The 26767-nt window shown below is 31.5% G+C and overlaps 4 protein-coding genes across 17 annotated transcripts in view; 1 reads left to right on the top strand and 3 right to left on the bottom strand.

The window, feature by feature from the left end:
• The window catches only part of LOC124947482 (tyrosine-protein phosphatase non-receptor type 2-like), a 10287-nt gene extending 1758 nt beyond the window's left edge, over positions 1-8529 (bottom strand). Inside the window, exons 1-8 of one of the 5 annotated variants that reach the window (XM_047489668.1) lie at positions 7700-8529; positions 6739-6900; positions 6402-6661; positions 6090-6315; positions 5831-5983; positions 5290-5458; positions 5006-5213; positions 1-4914 (exon numbers count right to left, since the gene is read on the bottom strand). The exon at positions 1-4914 is cut by the window's left edge and continues 788 nt beyond it. In XM_047489668.1, the coding sequence (XP_047345624.1) occupies positions 4710-4914; positions 5006-5213; positions 5290-5458; positions 5831-5983; positions 6090-6315; positions 6402-6661; positions 6739-6900; positions 7700-7801 (1485 nt within the window). In that variant the 5' untranslated portion in view covers positions 7802-8529 and the 3' untranslated portion in view covers positions 1-4709. Of the gene's footprint in view, positions 4915-5005; positions 5217-5289; positions 5459-5830; positions 5984-6089; positions 6316-6401; positions 6662-6738; positions 6901-7090; positions 7491-7699 lie in introns of those variants that run through there. The other 4 variants (XM_047489667.1, XM_047489669.1, XM_047489670.1 and 1 more) reach the window with 4 other exon arrangements.
• Positions 8530-8813: 284 nt separating this feature from the next.
• LOC124947487 (abasic site processing protein HMCES) lies at positions 8814-12004 on the bottom strand. 3 transcript variants are annotated; one of them, XM_047489692.1, is made up of 8 exons: positions 11851-12004; positions 10421-10497; positions 10114-10339; positions 9866-10004; positions 9696-9763; positions 9515-9619; positions 9219-9373; positions 8814-9100 (listed from the first exon to the last, which is right to left on the bottom strand). In XM_047489692.1, the coding sequence occupies exons 2-8, from the start codon at positions 10438-10440 to the stop codon at positions 8944-8946; spliced, it is 870 nt and encodes a 289-aa protein (XP_047345648.1). In that variant the 5' UTR covers positions 10441-10497; positions 11851-12004; the 3' UTR covers positions 8814-8943. The 3 variants fall into 3 exon arrangements, with proteins under 3 accessions (XP_047345648.1, XP_047345645.1, XP_047345646.1); XM_047489689.1 differs by having other exon boundaries at positions 9696-10004; positions 11851-12003; XM_047489690.1 differs by having other exon boundaries at positions 9696-10004; positions 11902-11994.
• LOC124947485 lies at positions 11921-20562 on the top strand. Of its 8 annotated transcripts, none has more exons than XM_047489683.1 (10): positions 11921-12047; positions 13018-13205; positions 13401-13538; positions 14136-14209; positions 15501-15930; positions 17332-17518; positions 17942-18145; positions 19124-19290; positions 19369-19464; positions 19553-20562. In XM_047489683.1, exons 5-10 carry the CDS (start codon positions 15805-15807, stop codon positions 19916-19918), a joined length of 1146 nt encoding a protein of 381 aa, XP_047345639.1. In that variant the 5' UTR covers positions 11921-12047; positions 13018-13205; positions 13401-13538; positions 14136-14209; positions 15501-15804; the 3' UTR covers positions 19919-20562. The 8 variants fall into 8 exon arrangements, with proteins under 8 accessions (XP_047345639.1, XP_047345638.1, XP_047345634.1 ...); XM_047489682.1 differs by having other exon boundaries at positions 14136-14214; XM_047489678.1 differs by lacking the exon at positions 14136-14209.
• LOC124947477 (transmembrane channel-like protein) lies at positions 20107-26438 on the bottom strand. The gene is made up of 17 exons (XM_047489656.1): positions 25714-26438; positions 25438-25645; positions 24814-25051; positions 24380-24568; positions 24060-24295; positions 23783-23974; positions 23462-23710; positions 23318-23387; positions 23077-23257; positions 22438-22980; positions 22238-22344; positions 21773-22068; positions 21497-21676; positions 21297-21417; positions 21079-21202; positions 20765-20933; positions 20107-20683 (listed from the first exon to the last, which is right to left on the bottom strand). The coding sequence occupies exons 1-17, from the start codon at positions 25778-25780 to the stop codon at positions 20569-20571; spliced, it is 3285 nt and encodes a 1094-aa protein (XP_047345612.1). The 5' UTR covers positions 25781-26438; the 3' UTR covers positions 20107-20568.
• Positions 26439-26767: the final 329 nt, after the last annotated feature.

Below are 26767 nucleotides of genomic sequence, written 5' to 3'. Positions count from 1 at the left end.
AAATGAACAAAAAATATTTAACAGTACATTATATGTTAATGAATTAGTTTAATTGCACGGACGAAATATCTAGAATGTACGGTTCACAGCAATGGTTATATTATACGTCACTTTCAATTTTGGACACGCACGTTCCGGTTTTTTCTTTTTTTTTTATTATTTTATTTTTTAATTATTATTATTATTATTTACTTCCTTATCTTTCATTTTATTTTGTATTATCAATAATCACTGTTCGTAATACTAATAGTACGGTACACTATACATAGAGATTACGTGTAAGCCGATCATCAAGATGTCTCTTATATTACTTTTACGATTATCTCTGATAATCTTTGACCCAAGGCTTATTATTTATTTATCCATTTTGCCCTTTTGTTTTTTTATCTCTGTATATATGATATATATTATTGAAAACTAGAGATAACTTCAATGTATCATTTGGTAGAAGGAAATCGTATGTTTTGTTTTGTTTTTTGGCTTACAAAGCGATCTCGATAATTCATCGCGTTTTTCTTTCTTGATTAGAATAGCTTTTTTTTTTTCAATTTTTTTCTTTTTTTCATAGTTTTTTCTATAATAATACGGACAACTTATCGTCGCTCAACACAATCCGAGAATGGATGGGTATGCTATCGCTATTATCTACTTGTGTATTGTCGGGTAATAAAAACGATTCGCTTTATCGAAAATTATTCTACCATCAATAAACCATAATCTTGTATAATTCTCTTAATGTGCTATTTTGCCAGAGAATAATTGCTTGTAATTCAGAGTTTCATTTGTTTTTTTTGTACGAGTAGGCACTTAACCATGTTTTCTGTGTGTTCGGCATATTACTATCTGTTACAATTGAGAATTACAACGGTGCCTTCCTCTTTCTCTCTTTCTCTCTTTCTCTCTCTCTTTCTCTCTCACTCTCTCTCTCTCTCTCTCTCTCTCTCTCTCTCTCTCTCTCTCGCTCTCCCTTTCTCTCACTCACTCACTCTCACATGCTAATTATCTTTCACACTCATACTATCTTCATTCCTGGTTTTTTAAAATTATTTTTTCAATACATTTTCCACCGCGTGTTGCTTTTCTTTCAACGAAAAAGAAATGTCATCAGTTTAGTATTCATCACTATCGATATCTTTTTATCATTCATGCAAATGCACATACACGCACATATATTCATGTACAATACATAACGTACAGCAGAGACACGTTTAAAGCGCATACCAGTTTTTGGAACTTTTAATTAGCACCGTGCTTCTAAACATATCCTGATCGTAAAAATCATCCCTGCCTAAGCACAACACAGAGGTAGTAACCAACCGCTTACTTGTTCTTTTTTCTTTTTTGTTTCTTGCCAATCTTTCCAATTCTTTCTCCATACAAATAATATCTTTGAGCGTTAGCTAACTAGGCTTTTATAGTTGACTATTTTATTTCAAAAATTTGAAGGCATGAAAAGTTCATCATATCCCCCTTTTCTCTACTTGTCGTCAGTCTTTTTAAATCGACCGAAAGTAAAAAGTTCAGTACGCGTGTTCTTCCACCTTTTGTTAAATATCGTCGAAAGTGTTCTGCATTACTTCTATATGATACGATGATTATAAAGTATAATATTCAATTTTGTTATTGTGTGTATTAATGTGTGTAACAATATAACATATAGAGAAGAGAAATATTTTGAGAATATGTAGTTAAGAGTGTAGAAAAAATGACGACAAACTTTCATAAACTAAACTCTAATTTGATGATAGTACAATTTACATTATTTGTTAGCATCGAGAGATGTACACAACTTGTAACAAGAAAAATATTGATAGTAGATATTATAATAGTTTCTTTTTGTTTTTTTCTTCTTTTCCTTTTCACTTATGAGCGCACTTGTGTAATTAATATAACTCGATTATGCATATGTGGAATTATAATAGGATAGAAGATGTATGCTCTTGTATGTATTATTTATGTATTTATGTCTATACATACATACATACATACATACATACATACATTGATGCATGCAAACATACTTATGTGTTCTCATTTATGTACCTTGTAAAGATGGAAAATGAACACGCGTCCATCTAAATCTAATGCTCCTATAGTTTCAGAGATCGTATTCCAATGTTAATAATGTATGAAAGTAAAAAATACACCTTTATGAAAACACTTATACAAACACACACACGCATGCACTTTCTCGCACATACTACACAAGCTGTCTCAAGTGGCCACACTCAGAAAACATACCAATATATCAAGTACACACTTTTGCAACTTCGGTTAATTGAAATACGATCCAAATTCCTTTTTTCAAGGTCTTCATGACTTACAGATACATATACATATACATATAGATATATACAAACATATATATATGTATATATATATATATATATATATATATACATATATAGTATAGCTTGATATACAAATATGAGTTGGATATTCTATTTTCTTTTACTCATATTTTTTTCTCTGTTTTTTGAGAAGTTACTAGCCATATTCAGTCTTCCTCTTGCTCTGTACGTTTCTAAAAATGTTTTTTTAGACAAATTTTCTTCTTTAAATCATATTTTTCAATAAGACTTCCAATTATTGGTTTAAACGACCACGTGTATTTCATATACTGTACGGTGTTTTTATAAAAAAGTAGGAGCAAGAGGATAAAATTATAAATACATTATGATAATCTCTCAAATATTTAAAAAATTTTCGAATAGAAAGTTGCGTACAAAACTGAAGTCTCTTTATTTCATGTTAATATATACAATTGTGAGCATTAATAGCACACAGTGGAGATATTCCTTCCAGTTCGCCGAGTTTCCTTTAAAATGAAGGAGATACTACTATGCGTCATTAATGATCCCAATTGTATTACGTACTTTTCCAGACAAGTGTCATGAAACAAAAAAAAAAGTAATGGGCGATTAAATGCACTACAGATGAATTCTGAACCTACTATTTTTTGTATCTTTTAAAAATTTTGCTTATAACTTCAGAAAACTTGAAGCTATACTCCTATAATAATGAGGAATGTTATTGTGTAAAATCGAAGAAAATAGAAACAAATGAATCGATCGGTTATCATTAAAGTTCGTAAATTATGGTATAAATGAAAGAAAAAATGAAATGAAATTATAACATAAAACCTAATAGAATGAATTCAAAATACTTTCTAACAAAGGATAAGTATTTTATCAGATACACACAAATATTTTTTTTGAAATAGAAATATATAAGTTATCTACCATATAGACTTAGGCAGATGACTTAAGTGAAATCATTTTAAACAAATGATACTCTAGAAAAAAATGACTATCGTGTGTTATAAACAAGCAATTATAAAAAAAACTTTAATGCCAATCAATATATAGCATCTATATTTTATGAATTGATTATACGTGAATATTGCTTCTTTATTTTATATTTGTTAGATAGATTTTTTTTCTTTAACTGTTTCTTTTTTCTTTCTTCCAATCAATTTCCGCAACATTTCGACTTCATTATATGGCGTCGAATAATTAATCCTTTTTTCATTTGTTGAAACGTTCTTGGTGAAAGAGCAAATTCTATAGTAATGGCAAATATTCAAAAAACATCTATGATGCTATTATGTGACTGTTGTAATAATTTCTAGTTCTATCACAAGCGTACCTATTACACACTATAAAGATAATGAGGTGCTTGTCAATTTCATGATTTTCGTACCCTGAATTTCACTAGATCTAATCTATTTAAAAATTGCTTCTTTTTATATAAAATTCATATCTTACTTCCTTATTAGAATAATTAGAATAATTAATCCTTATTAGAATTTCTAGTTAGAATACTAAATAGAAAAAAAAAAAACAGCGATATAGCAATAAGTATTTAACATATGCAATAATTGCATTTTAATATTATACTTCGCGTTCAAGTAAATTAAATTAATTTATACTTGAAACGTACTTTACAAGAATTGTGTAACTATGAAATCGATGTGAAAGAAACATTATTCATAAAAAAGTTCATTACTATTTCAATATAAATGTATAACCAACTGAATCAACGTGAAAAGAATGCATGTATCCGATATTTTTTATGCTGTTTAAATACAAATGAAGAACTTTTTGAACGCGAAATTTCAAGTTTCTCGTAACACATTACTTATAAAAGTAAGGAAATGGTTCTCCGAAAGTATGTTATACTTTTCCATTACATTTGTACAAGAGCACATCTGGATAATTGATTAATGAATCATGACATAGTATGACGAAATCTATGCAAGAAATCTGAAAATGGACATGCATTCTAGTTTCAAATATTCATAGAATGAATCGCAATATAAAAATACAAATTGAAAAATTCAGCTCTTTCATTGATCAGTTTTCCCTAACATCTATCTTTTTTCTTCTGATGTTCAAATATCACGCCTTGCATTCGCAATTTGTGATTACTAGATAATATTACCTTTGTTTGTTAACAGGATCATCAGAAGATGATCGCTAAGTATCATTTATGATACTTTTTTTAACAGATGATCCTGTTATCATTAATAGCTTACTTCCTCTCACATTTTCTTTTCTATTAGCTTTAAAGAGAGTAGTAACCGATAAGGATCAAGATGTAAAAATCTTGCATTGAGAATAAGAATTCTCGAAAAACGTGCATCATATTAGTATCACTAGTCACTTGCAATTTCATATACAAGTGATAATATTTGTAATCTTATAATTCTAACCACGCATATACAAATAGCCAACAAATGCTAAAACACCCCCACCAACAATTGCTGCACCTATGCCTATTGTAAGGGGCTTAAATAATGACCTCTTGAGTTTTTGCCATTCTTCAACTTCCTTTTGCCGACGTTTCATCTCGCGAACTTGTGCAGCCAGTCGTTCCTTCTTATCACGATTACGTTGACGAAGTTCACTTTTTCTGTTAAAATAATGTCAATAAAATCAATAGAATAATCTTTGTATATGTGAAATATTTTAATTCATTATTCATAATCATAGAGAAAACTTACGCATCAGGACTGGACAGAGGACTAACTGTATGAAAAGAACTTTCACTATCATTGACAATATCAGCTGAAGATACGGCACCATCGGAATTTTGTTCGTGAAGTTTGTTTGCAATAGATGTAGAGTTTATAGGAGGAGGGCTTGTAGATGGTTGTGTACATATTGACGGTTCCCTAGGCAATGGTTTATCTGGTGGTCCACCTAATTCATCTGCTATTTAATATAAAAGAACATTGCATAAACCATTCATACATTTTTCTGAAAACGACAATAAAAAGGTTATTACCATTTCCAGTATTTGTATTAGCGGTTAACTCAGCTATCATGCTACGTTGTAAAGATTCTCCTCTAGGAGGTGGTAAAGGTGGAGGCTCATCTTCTTCTTCTATTGAAGAGTTACTGATGTTATTAACAACATCATAATGATTTGTTACTATTTCATTGTTGTCGACATTCTGTAAATTACAATTAATTTAGAAAAAAGCAATCATTATATAATATCACAGTAGATCAATGCTATTAGAATGTTAAATATTAACAGACATATTATTTAACATGTTGCCACACACTTTTAATTTGACGATCGTGCTCAGAAACACATTTTTTTTTTTCAATTGTTTATGATTGCCATATGAAATTGAGTGTCAGTTATCATGTGCAAGACGGCTATAGCCGTCATTTGCAGCAACGTGTTAAACAGTAGGATAACTACTACTATATAAAAAAAAACATATATAATCAAAACTGATATTGTTAATATATAATACTTCATTTGGTAATCACACATAACTAATAGCACTGTGCTACTGCGAATTGGTATTAGTTACCACGTTATTAGATGGCAATTGTTTTGCTCCTTCAATAATGGCAGCATATGAAAATCTTAATTGATCAGGTGTTTGTATTAAACCCATTCTAGACCTTCTCATCTCCATCAAAACATCCCTTACATTTACAGAATTTAAACCATTTTCTTCTATCTATAAGAAATCAATAAACAAAATTCTAAGATACTCATTCATACATAATATTTCAGACATTTAATTTAACCTACATATGATATTTAAAACAAGTATATTGACTTACTAAAACAAGACATGTATCAACTAAACAAAAGGTTCCTGATCTTCCAATTCCAGCAGAACAATGAACAACAGGTGGCCCAACATTTTGATTTAATACTCCTGATTGTCTTACATCTGCTAAAAAATGTAAAAAGGCTGTAGGACTTTGTGGCACACCAAAATCAGGCCAAGTAATATAATGGAAGTGTAAGATCTCTCTGCTTTCCAATGTTTCCAAATCTGTTATTCTAAAAAGACGAAGAAAAAAAGAAAGAATAGGTACATGTGTCAAAGATATAATTAACCTTATAAATTATATATACACTTCTTTTACCGTAATGTTCTTGTGGTATAATCTGATGACTCTGTTTTACTAATATACTCTACTTTTAGACCAACATCTGGGAAAGCCATTGTACTTTCTGTACTTTCAAGAGGCCAATATTGATGGCATTTAACATGATCTTTTTCAATCGTCTTGTTTAACATTAATACAGCTTTACTATTTTGTTCCCATACCATGAGCCAGAAATGACCAGCAGTAGATGGCAATGGCCCTTGTGTGAGAATATATTGTCTATGTGCACGATCCATCTAAGATGAAATTACATAGAACTACTTATAGATTTATCATTGTATGTTTATAACCATTAATTACTTTATATATGTACCTGTATCAGATTGGCATTAATATAATCACATGGACCCCTTTTAAGAACAATTCTGGTGTGATCGTAAGGAGCCACATCTCTGTAACGATTCAAGTTCCTATTCTGTCGTTTCTTTGATTCATTATACGTGTATCCATAATTACCACATTCATTTCGTATATGCTGTCAAAGTTAAGTTTTTAATGTTAATACAAATGAAAGGCATTGTCAACTCAAAAATTCATAATGTAAATCTAATCAATAGACAAATATGACATCAAGTACATTTTATAATGATTGGAAATTTAATTGGAAACAAGGGAGGTTGATAAGAAATGAAAAGAACTAGATTAAAATATAGAGGAGCTTTTACCACTCAAAGCAATTATTCTTCATTCTATCCTGCATATAGCATGACATTGGCGCTGATGAATACACCAATGCATCTGTACTATAAAATACACGTAATTCTCAAGATGGAAATCGAATTAAAGATCGGAAGGACGTTGTGCCATGACGAATAATTTTTACTACAAACGGTAACGCGCGACATCATCGTATGACCGTCAAACTGCCCTCGTGAATTGGCCGGTAATTAAAAATATATACGATCTGTTTGCGTTTTTGGTTACACGACGACAAAATGCTCCGTCAGCGTGCGATACATACGGCTGGATAAATTCGTTACTGAACGAAATTATCGTTAATATTTTTTTATTATTCTCATCCTCGTCTTCGTCACGTAGTCATGATCGTTGCGATTCTTTTCTTCGTAGAAGTGATAGGGGAAGAGGAGGAGGAGGGAAGGAGGAGAAGGGAAGGGAGGAGGAGAAAGAGGAGTAAGGGAAAAGACGACACGAGCGAGGAAGAATGTTAAATGATGGTTAGATGAATGGATAAAGGAGGTAGACGAAAGGGAAGAGGGAGAGGAAAAGGGGGGAAAAAAAGAGAGAAAAAGAGAGAGTTCTCGCTCATTTATTACCTGATAGAGAATTGGCCAAGCTTCCTTCGAGGTGATCTCTAGGTACTCAGTTTCGACATTACTTATCGCTGTTTCGCGTGTTTGCTCCTGGTTGTCGGTCATCGTGTCGGCCTGTTCGTAATTCTTACTAGCGTTCGGCGCTCACGGTGAAAACGACAAGACGACGAGAAGAGGCGCGAGAGGAAGCACGAGAGGAGGCACGCCAAGAGGCTGGGCCCCGCTCGCGCGCGATACCTTCTCTCCCGCTCTTGTCTCGCTCCCTCTCCTTCTTCGCTCTTTCTCGCTTTAACTCCTTTCTTTATTTCTTTCTTTCGTTCTTTCCTTCCTTCCTTCCTTTCTTCTTTCCTTCCTTCCTTCCTTTCTTTCTTATTCACCTTTTCGTTTAAAAGGCGTTTCAACCGGCAAGGGATGCCATGCGCGAGCCGGACACTCGCGCGAAGGCTACCCTTCGCTTCTACACTGTCTGAACTATGTACACGAACGAACCAACGAAAGACGAATGAACCCACGAATGAACACGGTAATCCTTACGGAATACCTACGGAAAACGGAGACGTGCTTACTCCCGTTTCCTCCCTTCCACAATGAGTCACTAACGCAAAACCATATCACTACCGGCAGCACCAAGCACTTTACTACACGATCAAGATCAAACGTATTCCCTTACTACTCCAAACACTGTTGACATCAACGTCGTTGTAAACGCTAATGTGAAATGCGATGAACAGTGCTGACATCTGAATTCGCGAAAAGCAAGGAGAGAGCAAAAGCAAGAGAGAGAGAGAGAGAGAGGGAGAGTGGGAGGAAAAAAGATGGAAAGAACAAGGAAGACCGTATTTCGACGAAGCACCTTCGATACTCCTCTCTACCGTACTAATACATTGACGAAGCGCGCGACAAGTAATTTCGAAATCATTGCACATTGATTTAAAAGCAAATTCCTCAAAACATCAATATATAGTTTTCCTTAGAAATGTTAGTACGTAGTTTAATTTTTTCTAATGTTGTATATTCTGATTACGTGGAAATCAACGTCATTTAAATTCGATTATTACTTATTATTGATATCTTAGAAAAGAAAATATAGGAGAAAAAACAGTATACACTAAATGAATTGTTTGTCTTCTCGTGAAATATTTATGACGATAATTCTCATAACGTAGTTAAATTTCTCAATAAAAGAAAGAATGACATATTTATTATATGAAAATATTGGGACAATTTTAAAAATATTTATTAATAATTTAAGATTTCTTTGTTATTTTTGCAGGTGTCTCATCTTCATTTATCTCCTCTTCAATAAAATTACTGTTCATTGTATTGTTTCTCTTGCTAGATTTTCCAGATTCTCTTTTCAACCAGGAAGCCATAAAAATTGCAGAGCTATTCTTTTGTTTCTCCCTTTACATAATACAATTACAGAATCAATACTGTGACATGTTACTTTATCTATTTAAGCATGCATGTTCTGTTATTATATTGTGAAGATAAAATTACATAATGTTATGTATATACATACTTCACTTCTATTTGCTCTCTGCATTTTGCATCTTTATGAGATATGTTGTTCACAAGTGTAGAAACTGTATGCCAACTTAAAACTTTTTCTATTAATTTTTGTTCCTTTAACATTTCTACAGCTTTATATGGCGACACTTCTAAATCCAACCACAGCTAATGATAATAATTGTAATATTTGATTGTTAATAAAATGCATTGAAATATATTTTTATGTTTTAAAAACAAAAAGAAATATATATATATATATATAAATTATTAAACGATTTGTTTATTTATATACTCATATAGACGTACTTGACACTGTTCTTCATCTAGAAAAATTGGCATACGATCATGTAACCAAGACAAAACTTGATTTGCATCTTTGGTAAGTACTGAACAGCTATATATAATTTTTCCCTGTAATATAACTATGTTAATTGTAGTTGTTTTCTAATAAATATAAATGAATATTATATAAAATATTCATATGTACCTCAATAGTTTTAAATGTATTAAATATTCCAGCCATTTTTAAAGGTTTATATCCTTTCCACCCAGATTCTAAAGACCATTTATCAGACCATGTTTTAGGATCATCAACTTTTATATCTGATTCTTGTTTAGCATAGATATAATATGGTTGCTTCGGTGATTTATTCTTACCAGCTTTCCATTCGTAGAATCCATCAAAAAGTACAATACATTTGAATCCTTTATGCAAAGGTGTAGCATAAAGTTTAGATTCTAAGATTCGATCGAGACGACTGTTATGTGTAGACGCAGTGTGTTTTTTATAATCTCCCTACAAATTAAATTTTCTAAATGAATCTCAAAAAAAAATATATGAATATATTAAGCTATGTGATTTAATTTTTGTTAGTTTTATGGAATATAAATATACTTTGACTAACCTTATGCCAAGGTGGTATCATACCCCATAACATAGGACAAAGAATCCTTTCCTGGTTGTTTTTCAAATGTGTACCAGCGACAACACAAGGAACAATATCTCTCGGACCTATGTTGCAAGATTGAACATAAACTAATTCACTGCTATCCATCCATGGTACTTTATGATATTCACCTGAAGAATCTTTGTATGCACAAGCACAAGACAGTTTTTCTTTCGACAAAGTACTGAAATAGAAATGTAAATTTTAAATATTTTTTTATGTTATATTAAGTTAACTATAATCAATTAAAAACAAAATTGCGTACCATGCACCTCGACCGCACATCTTACATCTACCTGCTCAAGCGTTTAGCGTCTTGAATATTAACGGTTATATTTTTTTCTATATCGATTTATTTAAATAAAGAATAAGCATTATTTTCTCGTAATTATTGTAAACAAAATTGTTTAAAATAGATATAATTATTTTTTTTATATTTTTTCTTAGAAAAGTCAGAAATGTTAATTGCAAATATTAACATATAATTTTACAATAATAAGATAATACTAAAAAAAAAAATTGAAAAATATTGTAAACATGAAAAAATTAATTTCCTATTTTATTATTAAAAATTGTTTGAAAATATATATATATAAATCAATCAATACATTTAAAATAAGTAAATACCGCGCGCAAAAAAGCAGCCAATCAGGAAACAGCTGCCATGTTTCTACTACGCGATTCTATTCTACATATATATATATATATATTGACGTTATATTCAGCGTATTATAAGATAAAGAGTAAGAATAGAAAGGCTAACGTTAGTTTACATTTATGCGCATGTGTAAAGAATCAATTCTTTTTTAGTAGTTTCATATTTTCCCGCGTAATTTGGCAATAAAAAAAGTATCTATACAAACGACGCGCGCACACTTGCCATTTAATTAATTTTATTATTATTAAATTAAAATAACGAAAAATTAAATTTCAAGGCTATTTTTGCAGAGACAATTGTAATATATTTTTTAATCATTTACGAATATCTTTATTCATACCGACATGTTTTTTATGTATTAATAATTTAATTCTTTAGTAGTATATGTAAACGCTTGAATTATAAATGATTTGCCATTGTTCTCTTGGAAGTAAACATCATAAACGAGATTTCTCTAGGAAATATCTCAAGGTAATAAAGAGGAGCTCTTTCTCAAAAAGAATTCATTAGCGTCGTAAATTAGTGGATGCAGTTCAACGAATGTTTTGAAAGGTGAAACGAAGCATATACGTTTGAACGTGCATATATACGAGAGAAGGAATGCGCTTGATCTCCCCGCACTTACCATTCTTCTACAATGAGCTGGAAGAATACTCGAATACCAGATAGAAAGTATATGTAAAGTATATACGTTTTTGTGTATGTATAGTATATATAAAAACTATGTTTAAGATTTTCATAGCGTAATGGTTTTCTATATTTATTAGAACGAAACAAGTTATATTTCTATCGTAAAAAATCATTGTAAATTCAATATTATAGATATAAAATTGTTGTCTACTTTTCGTATTCATGTCGTTCCGTTTTCTTTTTTTTGTTTTGTTTCAAATATAGTATTTATAAATTGTATTTTTTATTTAATATTATTAATATTTTCATTAAGAGATACTGAAATGTTAGAAAAAGTAAAAAAAAATTGTACTAATTAAATTATAATGAAATAATAAAAGATGTATAATAAATGTAAATATTCTCACATATTAAGAAAGGTCGGTCGAAACGAATGAATTCGTGAAGGTGGGAACTACCTGAATACCCAAATAAATAGTAGTCCTTCAGAGGATAAGGAATTCTTAGCACCGTTCCGTGGAAGCACTTCGGAGAATCCGGTTGAACGACTCGATCATAGGCTTGCCAAGATGAATATAGAAGTTGCCACGTAAAATCGCAGTTGGTAGGCAAAAATGTGAAATACAAAAGTGAAATAAGAAATATATATATGTGTATACATATATATATATATATATATATATATATATATATATATATATATATATATACTTACGTATATGCATTCAGATATTACAAGGTAGGATCAATAAAGATGTCCGAAGGACAGTGAAAGTATATTTGGGGTAAGTTTGAAGGCTAGAGAGATCATTTTTGATCGAAAGAAGAAAAAGAATAAAAGGAAAATCATATAGTGATCGAGTCGTTCAAAGTAGATACTATTCAGTTAGCATGACTAAACCTCCTTCTATAATAAAATCCTTTTTCCTATAATGATGGTTTCCTTCATCGGTCCGCATTCTGAATCGTTCGGGTAACGTGAAAGTGAGCAACAGCGGTGCTCATTGTCGAAAAAACGGGGAATCTTTTCTTTCATAAAAATACTTTATGACGAATGATATTCAAGGATTGATATCTATGATACGACAATAATTTCAATAACGTATAGAGTACGATATAATTGTACAGCTACGAGTGCGATAACGGATGAAGATCAAGAAGTTCATATTAGATAATTATAAGAAAGTAAACAAGTATTTCAGGAAGCATCGATCAGCTAAGATAAATAGTGCAAACATTTAACGCGAACAAATTCATCAACGATTCTATTTTATTAAATTTTTCTACTTCTATTTCTCATTGTAAACTGTGTAAAAGATGGAAAAAAATATGATAAGTTAATATTTTAATCCATATATTTTTCAACGTTAGTTTTCAAGGTCTGATAAGAAGCTATATTTAAGATATATTTTTAATGTTGTAGAAATAATTAAATGTGAGATTGTTTGTATATTTGTAAAAAAGTAGGCTGTTAATTTGGAAGGAAAATGTGTTGTTTTGTGAAAGATATTTAAAAAAAAAAGAACGTTTTGGAATTTGGAGGATTTGAGATTCGCTGGTTGTCGGTCCAACAGGAGGCTCGACTTTGGAGAACACCTTGGTGGGGCCTGTTGACGCGCTGGTTGGAAAGAAGGCATGCACGAAAGCACGAAGTCGTAAAGGCGAGCGTTCAGTTGTTAATGCGCCTCCGACAGAGTAACTTAGTGAAAATTTATCTTTCATTATTTTCACACGTTTTCACGGGCTTATTAATTTACGTATCGTACGTATGTTTAATACATAGTGTATTTTGTGTTTTCTTAGTGTATGATTATATTCATCAGAAGAAATGAGGATTAAATAGAATATATATATATATATATATATATATATATATATATATATATGTATATATATATATGTATATATGTATATATATATATATATATACACATACATATATATATTTTTTTTATAGAAAAGATGAAAGAACGATCATAAAAAAGTTCCGAGCGAGTTTTCGCTCGATCTTCACACTTGAATGACACCAACGAGTGAGACAAGAAAACGAATCGAGGAATTGAAAGAAAAAACAAAAAAAACTTGCCGACACAAGGTAAACATCAATTTTAGAATTATAAATTAACAGCCTTGACGCGAAAGGCACGCGTACTTTGATCATGACGCGAGAATAATATGTAAAAAAAAAGTATAATAATATTGTCCGGAACTTGCGAAAAATCTTTGACATACCGATCGAGCAAATCGACATAGTATGACACCGATCTCTACTTTTATCCGGTTCTTATGATTTCCGTTCGACCGAGCAACGTTAGCTCAAATACGAAGGTAATCTGATTTTAATCATGGGAACTGTATGAGAATAACTCACGTTTATCTGACAAAACTGTCCGTGTATATATGTATAGGTGTATGTGTGTTCGTACATCTTTAGATTGAGAAGATCAATAAAATTTAATTCTCTTCGTAGATGCACCGTCACGTAGAGTATTTCTATTGTATACTGTCAAATACAAATGTAGAATAACGGATTAGAAATTAACTTTCTAACATCGTATGGAGGAAGTCAAGCATCGTTTTAGTTCGATGTACTAATATCGTTCGTGATGTTCAACCAATGTTATCTACCTTTTAATTATGTTAAATATTTCTCTTACGCTTCCACACGTTGTCTTTGTAAATAATGTTTCAGTGGTTGGCTCTGACGTTCGGATGATAAAAACATCGAAAAGAAGACGTAATCAAGCGTTTAATAACATAGAAAAAGTAAAGTGAGCTCATTTCCTCTATCAAAGTATACTTTTTTTTTTGTTTTTTTTGTCGCAATCTATCTATGTACATAGTACGAACGTAACAATTACGACTATTTCAATTAAAAGAATCGCACGTCATTTTTAGTACTTGCCAATTATGTTAGTGCTTACTAGTGTGTCGACCAAGGCTGACAATTTCTCATAATAAAGACAAATTTCATTACTTGCATTGTTAATAGTTTAATTAATTTTTTAAATATACAATATATATAATAAACTTCTACTTCATTATCATAACTATTGACTTTGGGAAGGATTTGCGTAGCGATCATGCTCGCATACATAAATAGAAGCTACCGGTAGATACACCTTTGACTATACGTGTACATTGCTAGCCAGTGATAGAAGCGATCTATTCGAGGAATGAAGTAATGTCATCGCCAAAAGGATGCCAATTAGTACTGTGTATGCTCGTTGAATCAGACTGACGGAAGTGATCTTACATAAAAACGCAAATTTTTCCCATCTTACGATGTCCTTTGTACTTCTTTTTCACTGATGTTGGTCAGTGAAAGTGATTGTAGTCAATGATCAACGATAACGATGACGTTCATAAATATTCAACCGTTCAAATAAAATATATTCTGCGATTCATCTTTTCCTTTTTATGTAAAAAAGATAACATGAGAGACTTTACTTTCACAATATACAGTAGCTATGTACTTACGTATATATATATATATATATATTCGAGTTAATACCTTCTAGGATTGCGCAAGACGATATGCAACGCAATAACGCACCGTGGCAGGTTAGAGACCCGACACACAATGACGTGACCTACCTACATGTGGCTGGGCTCTTTCGCCTGGAAATAAGTCATTTCTCTATTAAGCGTCTCCCTTTTATGTGTCGGTGTTAACTGTCCCGTTCATAGTCGCTACTGAGTCAACGAACCAGCTTGCCTAAATGTTTAATCACTTTCATATGTGTACTAAACGTGTATAAGCATTATTTTCATTCGTTATAAACGAGTTTAACACGTTGATGGTTTATAGGAAAGGGTCACCGATGAGCGACGTTTCAATTCGAAAGTTTCTTTTGCTATATACTGTTAATTAGTATTAATGAAAATGGTTTATTAAGATTTAGTACAAAAAGTATAGGTCATAAATGAATTATATAAGATATTAGACGAATTTCATGATTTATGTATGTTAAATTAATTTCAATATGAAACATGTCTAACAGTCAAAAAAACCTAATCACGTTATCAATAACCAATGATATGTTTATTTTTTCAGAAATTCACATGAATATAAGATACTTAGCAATTGTCTTTCGGATCGGAAAAAAGAATCGACACTAAATATTAAAACAAAAGATCATCTCTTTTTCTCGAAAAAATACAAAAAGAATAATAGTATATAAACAACGATTAAAAGAACGACTGAGAAAGCAGGTGTAGAAGAACGATGAGAAATAAATGAAGGTGGAACACAGGTGCAATCGCAGGTAGTTGTTTTACTCGTATCTATTCGCTCACAGCGTGCTCAGTCGAGCTTGCAGAAGCAACGGAAGTGGGAAAAGGGAGAAGGGACATCCAGGATGTCCGAAGAGTTGCGCACGCAACATTTAGGGACGCTGTCACACGGAGAGTATACTATGCAAACCGAAGAGGAAACTCAGTATGCTCCAAGGAGCCGACCTGTCAGCTTTTATGATAATTTTAAGGTGAGAATCGTATATATATATATATATATATATATGTATATATACAGGATGAGTGTTTTAAATTAAAACACCTAAATATTTCAAAAACAACACATATTTGAAAAGAAAATTTCTTACAGAAATTGTTTGATTTAGAAGGATAAATATAAGAGCATTATTTATCTTTGATTCCATGGACGTTTATAAGACCATTTCGAAATCAACTTTATTTTTTTTAATGAAAATATAATATTTTTCCAAAGATATATTTTAATCAAAAAATAAATAATTTTTGTCTGAAACATTTACCCAACTACTAAATTCTACGATATCTAACATTGTCTAAATAAAAAAATTAAGGCAAAGAGAAATAGAAGATAGATCAGAACATGACAGAATGGGACTAGACAGGACAAGAGGGGATAAGACAAGATAGGAAAGAATAGAGAATAAGAAAAAAGGGAACAAGATCGAACAAGAACGAGAAAGATCGAATAGAAATGAATAGAACCGAAAAGAATCCTATAGTATCGAATAGGATTGGATAGAATCAAATAAGATCACGTATGGCTAAGCTATATATAAATAGGATCGAATAGGATGAAATACTATAGAAACCTAAAATTTAATAGGACGATATGAATCAGATCGAATATGATAGAATAGGACCGAATAGGACCGAATTAAATCCAATAGAACCAAAAAGAATGGATCCTATTCGATCCTATTCGATCCTATTCGACCCTATTCGATCCAATTCGATATTATCTGATCATGTACGATTTTGTTCGATTCTATTCGGTCGTTTTCTATTCTGTTCTATTCTGTTTTATATTGTTTTGTCCTTTTCTGTCTCATCCCATCCTCTGCTATTATATTCTGTCCTGTCTCATTGTGTCTCATCTCGTCCTGGTCGGTACTTCTTTCTCTTATTCTATATTTTTACTTATCCTAAACTTTTGTCTTAAAAACGTTAAATATCATAGAATGTAAAAGCTGGATATAGGAATGTTTTTATACTCGAAAAGTTGTTTGTTTTTTCTGTAAATTAATATACTATAATAAAATTTATAATCTTCTTTTCATGAAATTAAAGATGATGTTGAAATAATCTTGAAATTCTTGAAATAATCTTCACCAAGTCGGTATGAGTAATATTGTTATATTTACTCTGCTAAATTTAATAATTCCTTTTAGAAACTTTTTTCTGAAAAATTCATCATTTTCAAAATTCAAAAAACTCACCTTGTAATATATACAATGATCGACACACGTGTATATTTTGATTACATTGTTGCGCGTGCAATAAGTGGATTACGCATTGAAGTCTCTTCGACACGCTCTAAATCGATCTATCACGAAACTTTCATTTAACTTTTTCATCATCGATAATTTTTCATATTTCTTTTATTGTTCTTCTAGGACGTACAAGTTATGCCAACATGTGTGACCTCTGCGATGAGTGTTGGTAATTTGAGTCAGGTTCGAGAAAACGATACTACTTCATCGAGCATACCACAAAGTAGTAACAATAATAATAATAATAATAGGGTGAGCAGTGCGATGAGTGCTGGTAACGTTTCCAAGATTCAGATTGTTAGAGTTACAGGTAAGTTATTGTATATATAATACAATATTTACTAAACAATTTTGTATATGTACATCATGTCCTTCTAAACGACGAAGACGTTATCATTACGCTTTTTCTCTTAAAAACATATTAGATCTAATGTGATCACTCATCATCTTCTTCACGATCTGGTAAAATTGTTGGCACACGATAAAATCGGTCATAAGAACGTATGATTCTACGAAAGTTTCATCTCGAAATAGAATGACCGCGAGTGAAATTTGTACGCGAGTTCGTTGGTCTTTAGCGTAAAAGTTAATTTTGAGTTTTCTGTTAATGAAATTGATTCGTTATAAATATAATTTCGAAATTGGTACTACACCTTCTAGACAATGAAACGATTATTAAATTAAGATTAAACGAATTTTTAAATAACCATCAAGAGTAATAAATTTGACACAGGTGCTCTTTCGATGGGTAATATTGGTAAAACATATCGAACGGATAAAACCGATAAAGAACTTGGACGAGCTCCTTCGATGGCCAATTGTTTGTCAACCACAGTTCCCGTTAATCTAGCTGCTTCGCAAATAGCAGGTCGACACACACCCACCAGAAATTCCCTCAGGCACAGCAGAATGATCGTGCTGAATCGAAGTGGGCAGAGTGAGTTGGAACTTTCCTATCTTATGTGACTTGCACACGAGACTTCCATTTCAATAAGAAACCTAAGAAAAAAACAAGAAACGTGCGAAACAAGTAAATCTTAAACTGTAACGTCATTGATTTAGAAGCCGTGAGACGTAAAACATTTTATTTAACATTTTCTACTTGGCTGTCAAAGCAAAAAAAGACAAGTATTATTCTTTAAATTTGTTATATGTATACCTAACTATTGTCCTAAAACGAACAATATCTCTAATGACTGTACAAAAAGCATATACCGGTGAGCCTTCGATAACGGAAGTGAAGTAGAACGCATAGCGATAATTCCTAGCGATGCAATTACTCCATTATAGCGTGGCCGTTATTTCTTACGTAAGACACGAACTTGTTGTCATTATTTATGCATCGAGGCCATTTGATAATGAAAACTTAGCAGCCACATACATTTCAAACATTATGTTGTAGGAGTGCGTGGAACGTCACTTTCAACTTAATCAAAAGCTAAGCTTTTATTTCTCTGTTTAAAAGGAAGACGGAGAAAGGGGGGTGGGGGGTAAGTTGGAAAATATTTGAACTTAATAATGTATATAAATTTGTGAAAGATATCTATCATAATGTAAAATATTTTTAAAGTTTTAATAAATAGTCAATTATCAAAATTACGAAACAAATCCGAGTCAAAGGAGTTGATGAATTTATTGATAGTTCGATATCCATGACAAGGACAGCTGGTCGTTTGCGTTAAGATGCCTTGTATGGAGGGATAGTACGATCGTTCCGTTTCACCGACATTTTTAAGAATGCGTCTTGTGTGGTTCTTTGCAATGTGAGAAAACGTTTCATGATAATCTTAGGCTTCACAGACGGAACGTTTTAGAAAGCCGTGCGCGCTTGGGAAGATACGTGGGAAGATAGCGATTGCGATGTTTCGTGAGAGAACAATCGAAAGTATAAGATCTATTCATTCGTATTTTGTAGGAGCACAAAAATTCTTACCACCATTAGTTTATCATCGACAATTGGCTAGGTGTTTGGCAGCATTACAGACCATTCTTGGGATTGCAATTACTTCATTGTCGTTATGGTTGTTATTGTGGGCTCCAAATTTACCTATAGCTGATAATCCATATTGGAGTGGAATGCCTGTGAGTGTATTGAATCATAAATAAAATAATAAAACTTTTTTATATATTTTTATATATCTATTTTCTATTTTTTTTCAGTTATTACTTTCTGGAAGTTTCGGCGTGTGTTTGCTTTGTTGCTTCAAGAAAGAGTATCCAGGTATGAATCCTGGTTTCTGCTTAACATTGACGAAGGTGAGAAAAATTTGTTAAAAAATTTCAAATTCTGTAGATATAACATACAATACATCTTATTACTGTTATTTCTTTTCTCATTCTGCAGACAATCAGTACTTTACTTGCAATTTCGGCATCTGTGGCGTGTATCCTGGCATGCATCTCAGCAACTATGCATCTGGCACATCTTATGAGGCTAGAATGTACACCAGCACGTGTCCTCAACGCCACGTGTGTTTGTAGGCCACGAGAACAAACAAATGTTACGGCTAGCGAAGCATCGGTCAAATATATGGATTTGAACTGTCCCGAAGTTGAGAGTATTTTAACAATACTTCTCATCTTTTCTTCAACGTGTAATGCTTTTGGTGCTATCATCGCTGGATGGTATAGTTATCTTCATTGGAGTACTCGACGAAAGAGACCAAAATATGTACCTGTTAGAACGAGGACATTCGATTCGACTAGGTGATATCCGATTAAATTTCAAACAATTTTTCACCAAAGTATTCGACGAAAAATTGTGACGTAGAGAAAGGGACCAATCTGCGTATTTTTTAATCGAGAAGAATTACGAGTAATCAAAATATTCAATGCAAACGATTCAGAAAAGTACAATGGCTATTAAAACATTTCTTGAATCGTTATCGTTATTGTCATCGACGTACGACGCACATGTGTACATAAAGTACAGTATTTATTTAGAAATTTCTAATACGTTCCATAGTACGTATGGAATATCTTAAGTGCGCATATGTACGCAAATACAAATTTATTTGTGCTCGTATTTTTGATCGAAAGGAAGTTTCATCGATTAGTTAAATTTATTTACGCGCACGTATTTATTACATCGAAAGAACAGAACGAAAGACTTCTACTCTATACCTCAGCGTATTAGATTTTAATACATACTTCGACACTTGCAAGCGCATAAGCTAACATATTTTACGTATATATTTTATAGTTGAAGAAAATTACGTGGGTTATGGGACGAAATAAGTTATTGTCAGTATTAATATTATTTTAATCAAAATTGTGCCCATGTTAATTCAATTTAAGATTGATGATCATATTGATAACTTTATAATAATAGATTACATTCCTTCTTTGTGATCAGTCGGTCTAATTTTTTTCATTTAATGAATGAGAATTACTCTTTCTTGTTTTATCTTCGACCTCATTTATTCGAATCTCTGGTATAATTGCATCCTTGCTCGACGGTGATACTAAAGAATCGCTGAAGATATTTGTTCTATGTTTTAAAATGAAATATATAATACAGAAAATTATGAATGAAATTTGTGATAGGTGATCATACCTGCCAAAATTTCGAATTTCATACATTTTTTGACGTAAATTAAAATCATGTGGCAAAGATTCAGTTTCAGTATCAGTAATTCCAACTTCTTCCAAAGTGATCGAATATTTCCTTTCATGCATTACCACATCGTTTAGTTTTTCAATCGCGATCGCTGTATAAGAATCGTCTAAGTATCAAGAAAAAACTTATGAATTATTTATTTTTAACAGTTCACATATTTTTTTGTTTAGATCCATGCTTAATAATCTAAATAACGTTAAACATTGATGTGATTAAAAAACTATTGGAATTTTTATATTTGTTTGAATTACTTGACGGTAAAACTGGTAAGATTTTTTTCCATCTAGTGATTGACGTATCGATAGCTTCTTGTCTTTTTTCCGTAATCTTGAATAATTTACGTCGTTTTTCCGTACGTTCTTGACGTAACTGTATCTAAAAAAATATGTCAATAGATAATTGTAGATCATATATATTATCAGTAGTAATTTAATATTTTTTAATTACTATTTTAACACCGGTTTATAACCTTTAAATCATTATTGGCTTCTCTGAGAGATCCCGTAAGTGAAGCCATGTAGTAAATAATTAGTGTCATTAGAACGATTAGAGGTATTACCATGCTAGCTGATGATATATAATCGAGACATCTGAATAATACGTACATAAGCTTTAATATAATTTAAAGTGTCTTATAAATTTGAATTTATGAATGTAGAACGAACTTACGGTTTGATCACTTCAGGTAAACTATCTTTAAGGCTTTTCGTTGCAAACATATAGATTCTTGAGTAGCCAGAAAATGGACCGCAATGCCAGGATGGTTCGACCCGAACTATGGCATAACCGACTGGTAGTACGCATAAAAATAACATCATCAATAATAATGCAAAATAGAAATTATTGGACCTGAAAAAATCAGTTATAATATAGATATAATATTTGATCGAACAGTAGTTATGCATTCCATATACTTAAAATTAATTTCATTATTTCATTAATTACCTAGATGCTCGAAAAACTATTTCATGAGGTACATTGCATGTTAACACTGCCCACGAACGTAAATACATAAGAATGCCTAGCTTCAGAAGATTCAACGCTGCCAGACCAGGACTGAAGAACATGCCCATCCAGACCATGCCCTGATTATTCACTAAATGGAGTATATTTTCGGCAATTTTAAAATCCCCATATTGTGGAAATTGTTTTTCAAGATCCCAACACCAACAATTGTTCATACAACGTATGAATACAGCTCGAAAAAAATCCATACCAAGTGTGGAAACAATTGTCATTACCTTGGAAAAGTTATAAGAACGAAAAATTCATAAAATTAAAGAGAGAGAGAGAGAGAGAGAGAGAGAGAGAGAGAGAGAGAGAGAAAGGCTGATAAATTAATTGTTTATAATTATTTATGATACAGACATCGAATTAAGGAAGCATCAAATGCATTTTTGATGGACCTACCAAATCCATAACAGTCAATTTAGCAAGTTCCTGTCCATACATTGTTTCCCAACATAAACGTCGAAGCTCTTTACGTGTTTTTAAATCTAACCTTTGTACTGGTGCCTCTAGTAAGGACAAACAATACAAAGACACATGATAAGACACCAAATATAACTTTTTTATTTATATAGATATAAACAAATTCGTCTTTTATGTACCTTCTTGCGTCTCACTGGTGCAAACTCTCTCGTAACACATAACGATATGTTTTATATTTTCTGTAAATGAAATATCAGATCCATTCAGTTCGTTCGAAGCATTTGATATGTACGTTTCATTGTCATTTCCTTCCGTACTGAGTACACTGTACTCTGTCGTAAAATTATTAACTTCCTTCGTCGTGTTGAAACTAGAATTATATATTTCATAAATATTATTATCTTTCAATGTACCAGATACGTTTTTGGTCGAGTTACTGTCCGTCGAATTTTCTGTAAAACTTTCAGTATTTCGATAATCTTCGTTAATATACAAATTTGAATTAGTCGGCTGTAATTCCTCGTTATTATTAATTGTACTCAACCAAGTATTATTAATTTCATTGTCTATGAAAGTATTATCGAAGTCGTTATCAATCCGTGAATAATCGCCACTGTTGTAATAATCTTCAGAGTTGGCATTGTAATCTCCGTAATTGAGATTGTGAAAATTATTATCGTTCGACAGAAATTCTTTGATCAATCCTTTGTATTGTATAGAAGCTACTTTTTTAAATGTATACATAGAAAATATAAAATTATTTTTTTTATAGGTGAGAAACGGAAGAAAACATTTATTATTTATATATATTTACATACCAGATTGATCTTGTTTGATTGATCGATCAGTGATATTTGCATAAGTGACACTACCCATTAACGCTAGGCTGAGAGATGCTAAAGTTACAGTTGATTCGGAATTTATCAAATTGCCAACACATTTTACAGGTGTATATTTACAATTTATTTTTGTAGGATTTAATTGAATCAATTTTTCTTTCTGAAAAAGTATAAATAAAAAATATGATCAATTTTGAATATCATGAAATTGATAACGTACCATGTAACTTATTTTATTGAAGAGTGCGAATATTAATGAGTACAAATTCAAAAGATTAAGGAGCATTATCCTGCAAAGAAGAAAATCAATTGAAATTTAAAAACGTTTTTAATTTTATAATAATTATAATTTTTATTTATTTACCTTGCCAATTGCCTTCGAAGTTGCTTCCTAGGATGATAACTTTCGAGAAGACCAAGAACTTCAAAAATAATTGGAAAAACGTAAGAAATGAGAGACATCACCAATGTGATCTCATTTTGACGCCACAAATTTTTATCAGCTTCTTCATCTGTACTTCGTGCTACTACTTCAACTACAATATAAGCTGACAGTGCTAATAAAAAAAGAACTGATATATGGACAAAGCTTCTCATCAATATAATTTTCCAACTGTAAAATGAAATTAGAAACAAAAATGATCCAATTTGTAAGACGTTTGAGTATAAATTTAAATTTGCTCACTTTCTTTTATCCTTTTCTTTTTCAGCTTCTTCTAAAAGAGCCTCTTTAAAACTAAGAACTATACTTGCAACACGATTATGAGCAGTCTCGGGATTACCAATCATGAAGTCCCAACCGGTAAAAAGTTTCCATGAGAAAGCACATTCATCTTCTTTTTCCGTGAGTTTACTTTGCCGAGAATTTTTAGCCATTCTGAGGAAATAATTCATTGATATAAGTCCGAACAATTAAAATAAATAAATTATCAGTAATGATGATATCTAATTATTGTTAATACTTTCGTAATATCACAACGAAGCTGTAAGTGTAGACGACAAGATTAGTAACGAAGTAAGCAAGTGGTAGTCTATAGCCTTTCTTCGAATCATGATTAGTATACCAGCCATAAAAAAATGGAGAATATCTAAGGATACCCTCGAACTTCCATAATGTCGTTAAATGACTAGATCTTATTCTTTCTTCCTTTGGTATTATTTTTCTCTCACCAGCGAACTTTACGTCGGCTATGAACATCTAATAAACCAATGAGTACATTAGAGTAAAAAATAATTTAATCACAAACAGACGATTTTTTATCTAAATAAATTGTTGATTTACCTCAGGTACTACTACAAATGCTGTAAGCAAAATAGTAATCACAAAATTGATCCAAAAGAGCCATCTTAGAAATGTAAAATACGACGCCACGGCTGAACCAAAGTGTGATTCTATTTCTTTAATACGAAGTTCCCACGGTATAAGCCAAGTCTTAAGATTGATCAGTTCACGTCGAAAATATTGCCATTTCTGTGATAGGATTAACATTTAAAGAGTATTATAGGTAAAATTTCACCGCAATAAGATAAAAAATATCGGAATGGTATTATAGTAAAAATGAATTTTTATCATTTTCATCTATTATTAAATAATAACAAAAACTTTTAATTGAATTTCTTTGTCATATTAATTTATAAAATAAAAAATAGAATACTGCAATGAAATTTCATTCATGAAAAAGTCATTTTTATGTAATCATAACATATTTTTATAACCTTTGTAATTAGAAGAGAAATACGAGCAATGACGTCCTTGGTGCTGCGATTTTGAGCGAGTCTTTCTTGCAGAACACCTTCATGTTTTCTAACGTATAATTTTGCTTGTCGAACTAATTTCATTTTTTTACGTAGAGGCCATGGTTCTTCCTTCACACCACTCAAAACTTCTTTATGTAATTTTAGCTTTTCAAAGACTTGTTCTTGCGTACCACTATCTTCGATCGAGATAGCTGTGCTACTTCGCAAAATAGTTAAACAAAATAACGCGTCTTACAATGACTGACAAGATTGTATGTTCTTTGAAAGAGAGTAATAATTTTTTATTCTAACAAACAAAGCGTTTAGAAATTGTAACTATATCCGACACACATACAGATTTTTATAAAAAAAATATAATTTATTAAAAATTCAAAATACATAATTAAATGATATAAGTAAAACATGATATGTGTATATATATATAATAAAAACCAATATATATATATATATATATATATATATATATATATATATATGATATATTTAATTCCGAAATATTTTATTAATTAAAAAATGTATTATTCACTTTCAAAGATCATATTATCTTTATGAATATCAAAATACAATTATGAGATTACTAACTCGATAGAGCTATTCGTGTATGCTGAAGATTGCCGTCGAACTGCATTGACCTCTTCACCTTCGGTAGTAAAGGTTGAAGACGTTCGTCGTTTGCGTCTACTTTGTCGTCGTGAAGAATTACGTCGTAGAATGATGGCTGATGCTGATACTGAATAATCTTCGTCACGTTCCTCGCATTCTTCGTGTTCTTCATGTTCCCCTTGCTCGTCTGAAGGAAAGACGAGATGAGCTGATTTTCATTGACAAATGTGATAAATACTTCGAAAAAGTACAGACCAACATGTGATTTATTCTGCATTTCCAATTGACTCATCATCCTTTCTGTTTCTTGTTGTTCACTCATAACATTGTCCTTTTTCTTGTCGTCTTTTATTTTAATAAATTTAATGTAAGGTCTGCCAAGCGAAGAAAACGACAAAGTGGGTTCCACTTAAACACAATGTGAAATACGAAATAATCTTTATTATATGATTCCTCACTATAAATTCTTCCTAGTCATGTCAACTGCCGATTTTCCATCCTTCCTATCTCATGATAATTCGTCGTGTACAAGTTAGCCCTATTATTTTGCTTTTTGAATTAAGGATTTGGATGAGATAACGTTATGTGATTACGTGTGAAATCTTTCTTAACAACTTGATGCTCTATCAGAACACGAACATTAATTAATACGATGAAACGATACCGTCAATATTAGGTCACTACGATTACACCTAAGAAATTTGATATCATCTGTTATAACGTATCGCAAGGGTTGTCCTAACTGCATCGATGGATCGAAGCTAACTGACAACATACTGATAGTGGACAACGCTTCCTTGCAAACCCCTCTAACCGCACCTATTTTACTCTGCTGACACCTTCCATTCGATATCGGTTTATCTTTTGTTCTTCATATCAGATGAATCTTTACTTTGATGAACTGTTCTATCTCCCTCCCCCAACAAAAATAGAGTCTATCACTTAGATTTAATCTTAGTCCATTAAAATCTTTGATAACACAAATTTTACACAATTCGGATTTTTGTTTTTACTAATTATAGCATTATTATATGAATATTCATTATCTAAAACCTTTTTTTTTGTAGAATATTTTTTTTCTGACACATAATTAATATAAAATTGATAATGTAGAATTAAATAATTCCAAAAAATTTATAAGCCCAGTAACTCGATAAGATGTAGGAAATGTGCAAGTTTAATAAAAAAAACGAAAAGAGTTAGGCTTCACAATAATTTATCGTAAAGTTATAAATGAGAGAAAGTGAAACACAATAAACGATCGTGACGATGCCGCACCCTTTGAACCATTCATTCTTCGTGCAGGCTC

This window comes from Vespa velutina, chromosome 3 (assembly GCF_912470025.1).
Source record: "Vespa velutina chromosome 3, iVesVel2.1, whole genome shotgun sequence".
NCBI classification, from domain to species: Eukaryota; Metazoa; Arthropoda; class Insecta; order Hymenoptera; family Vespidae; genus Vespa; species Vespa velutina.
This window is presented reverse-complemented; position numbering and strand designations above follow the sequence as displayed.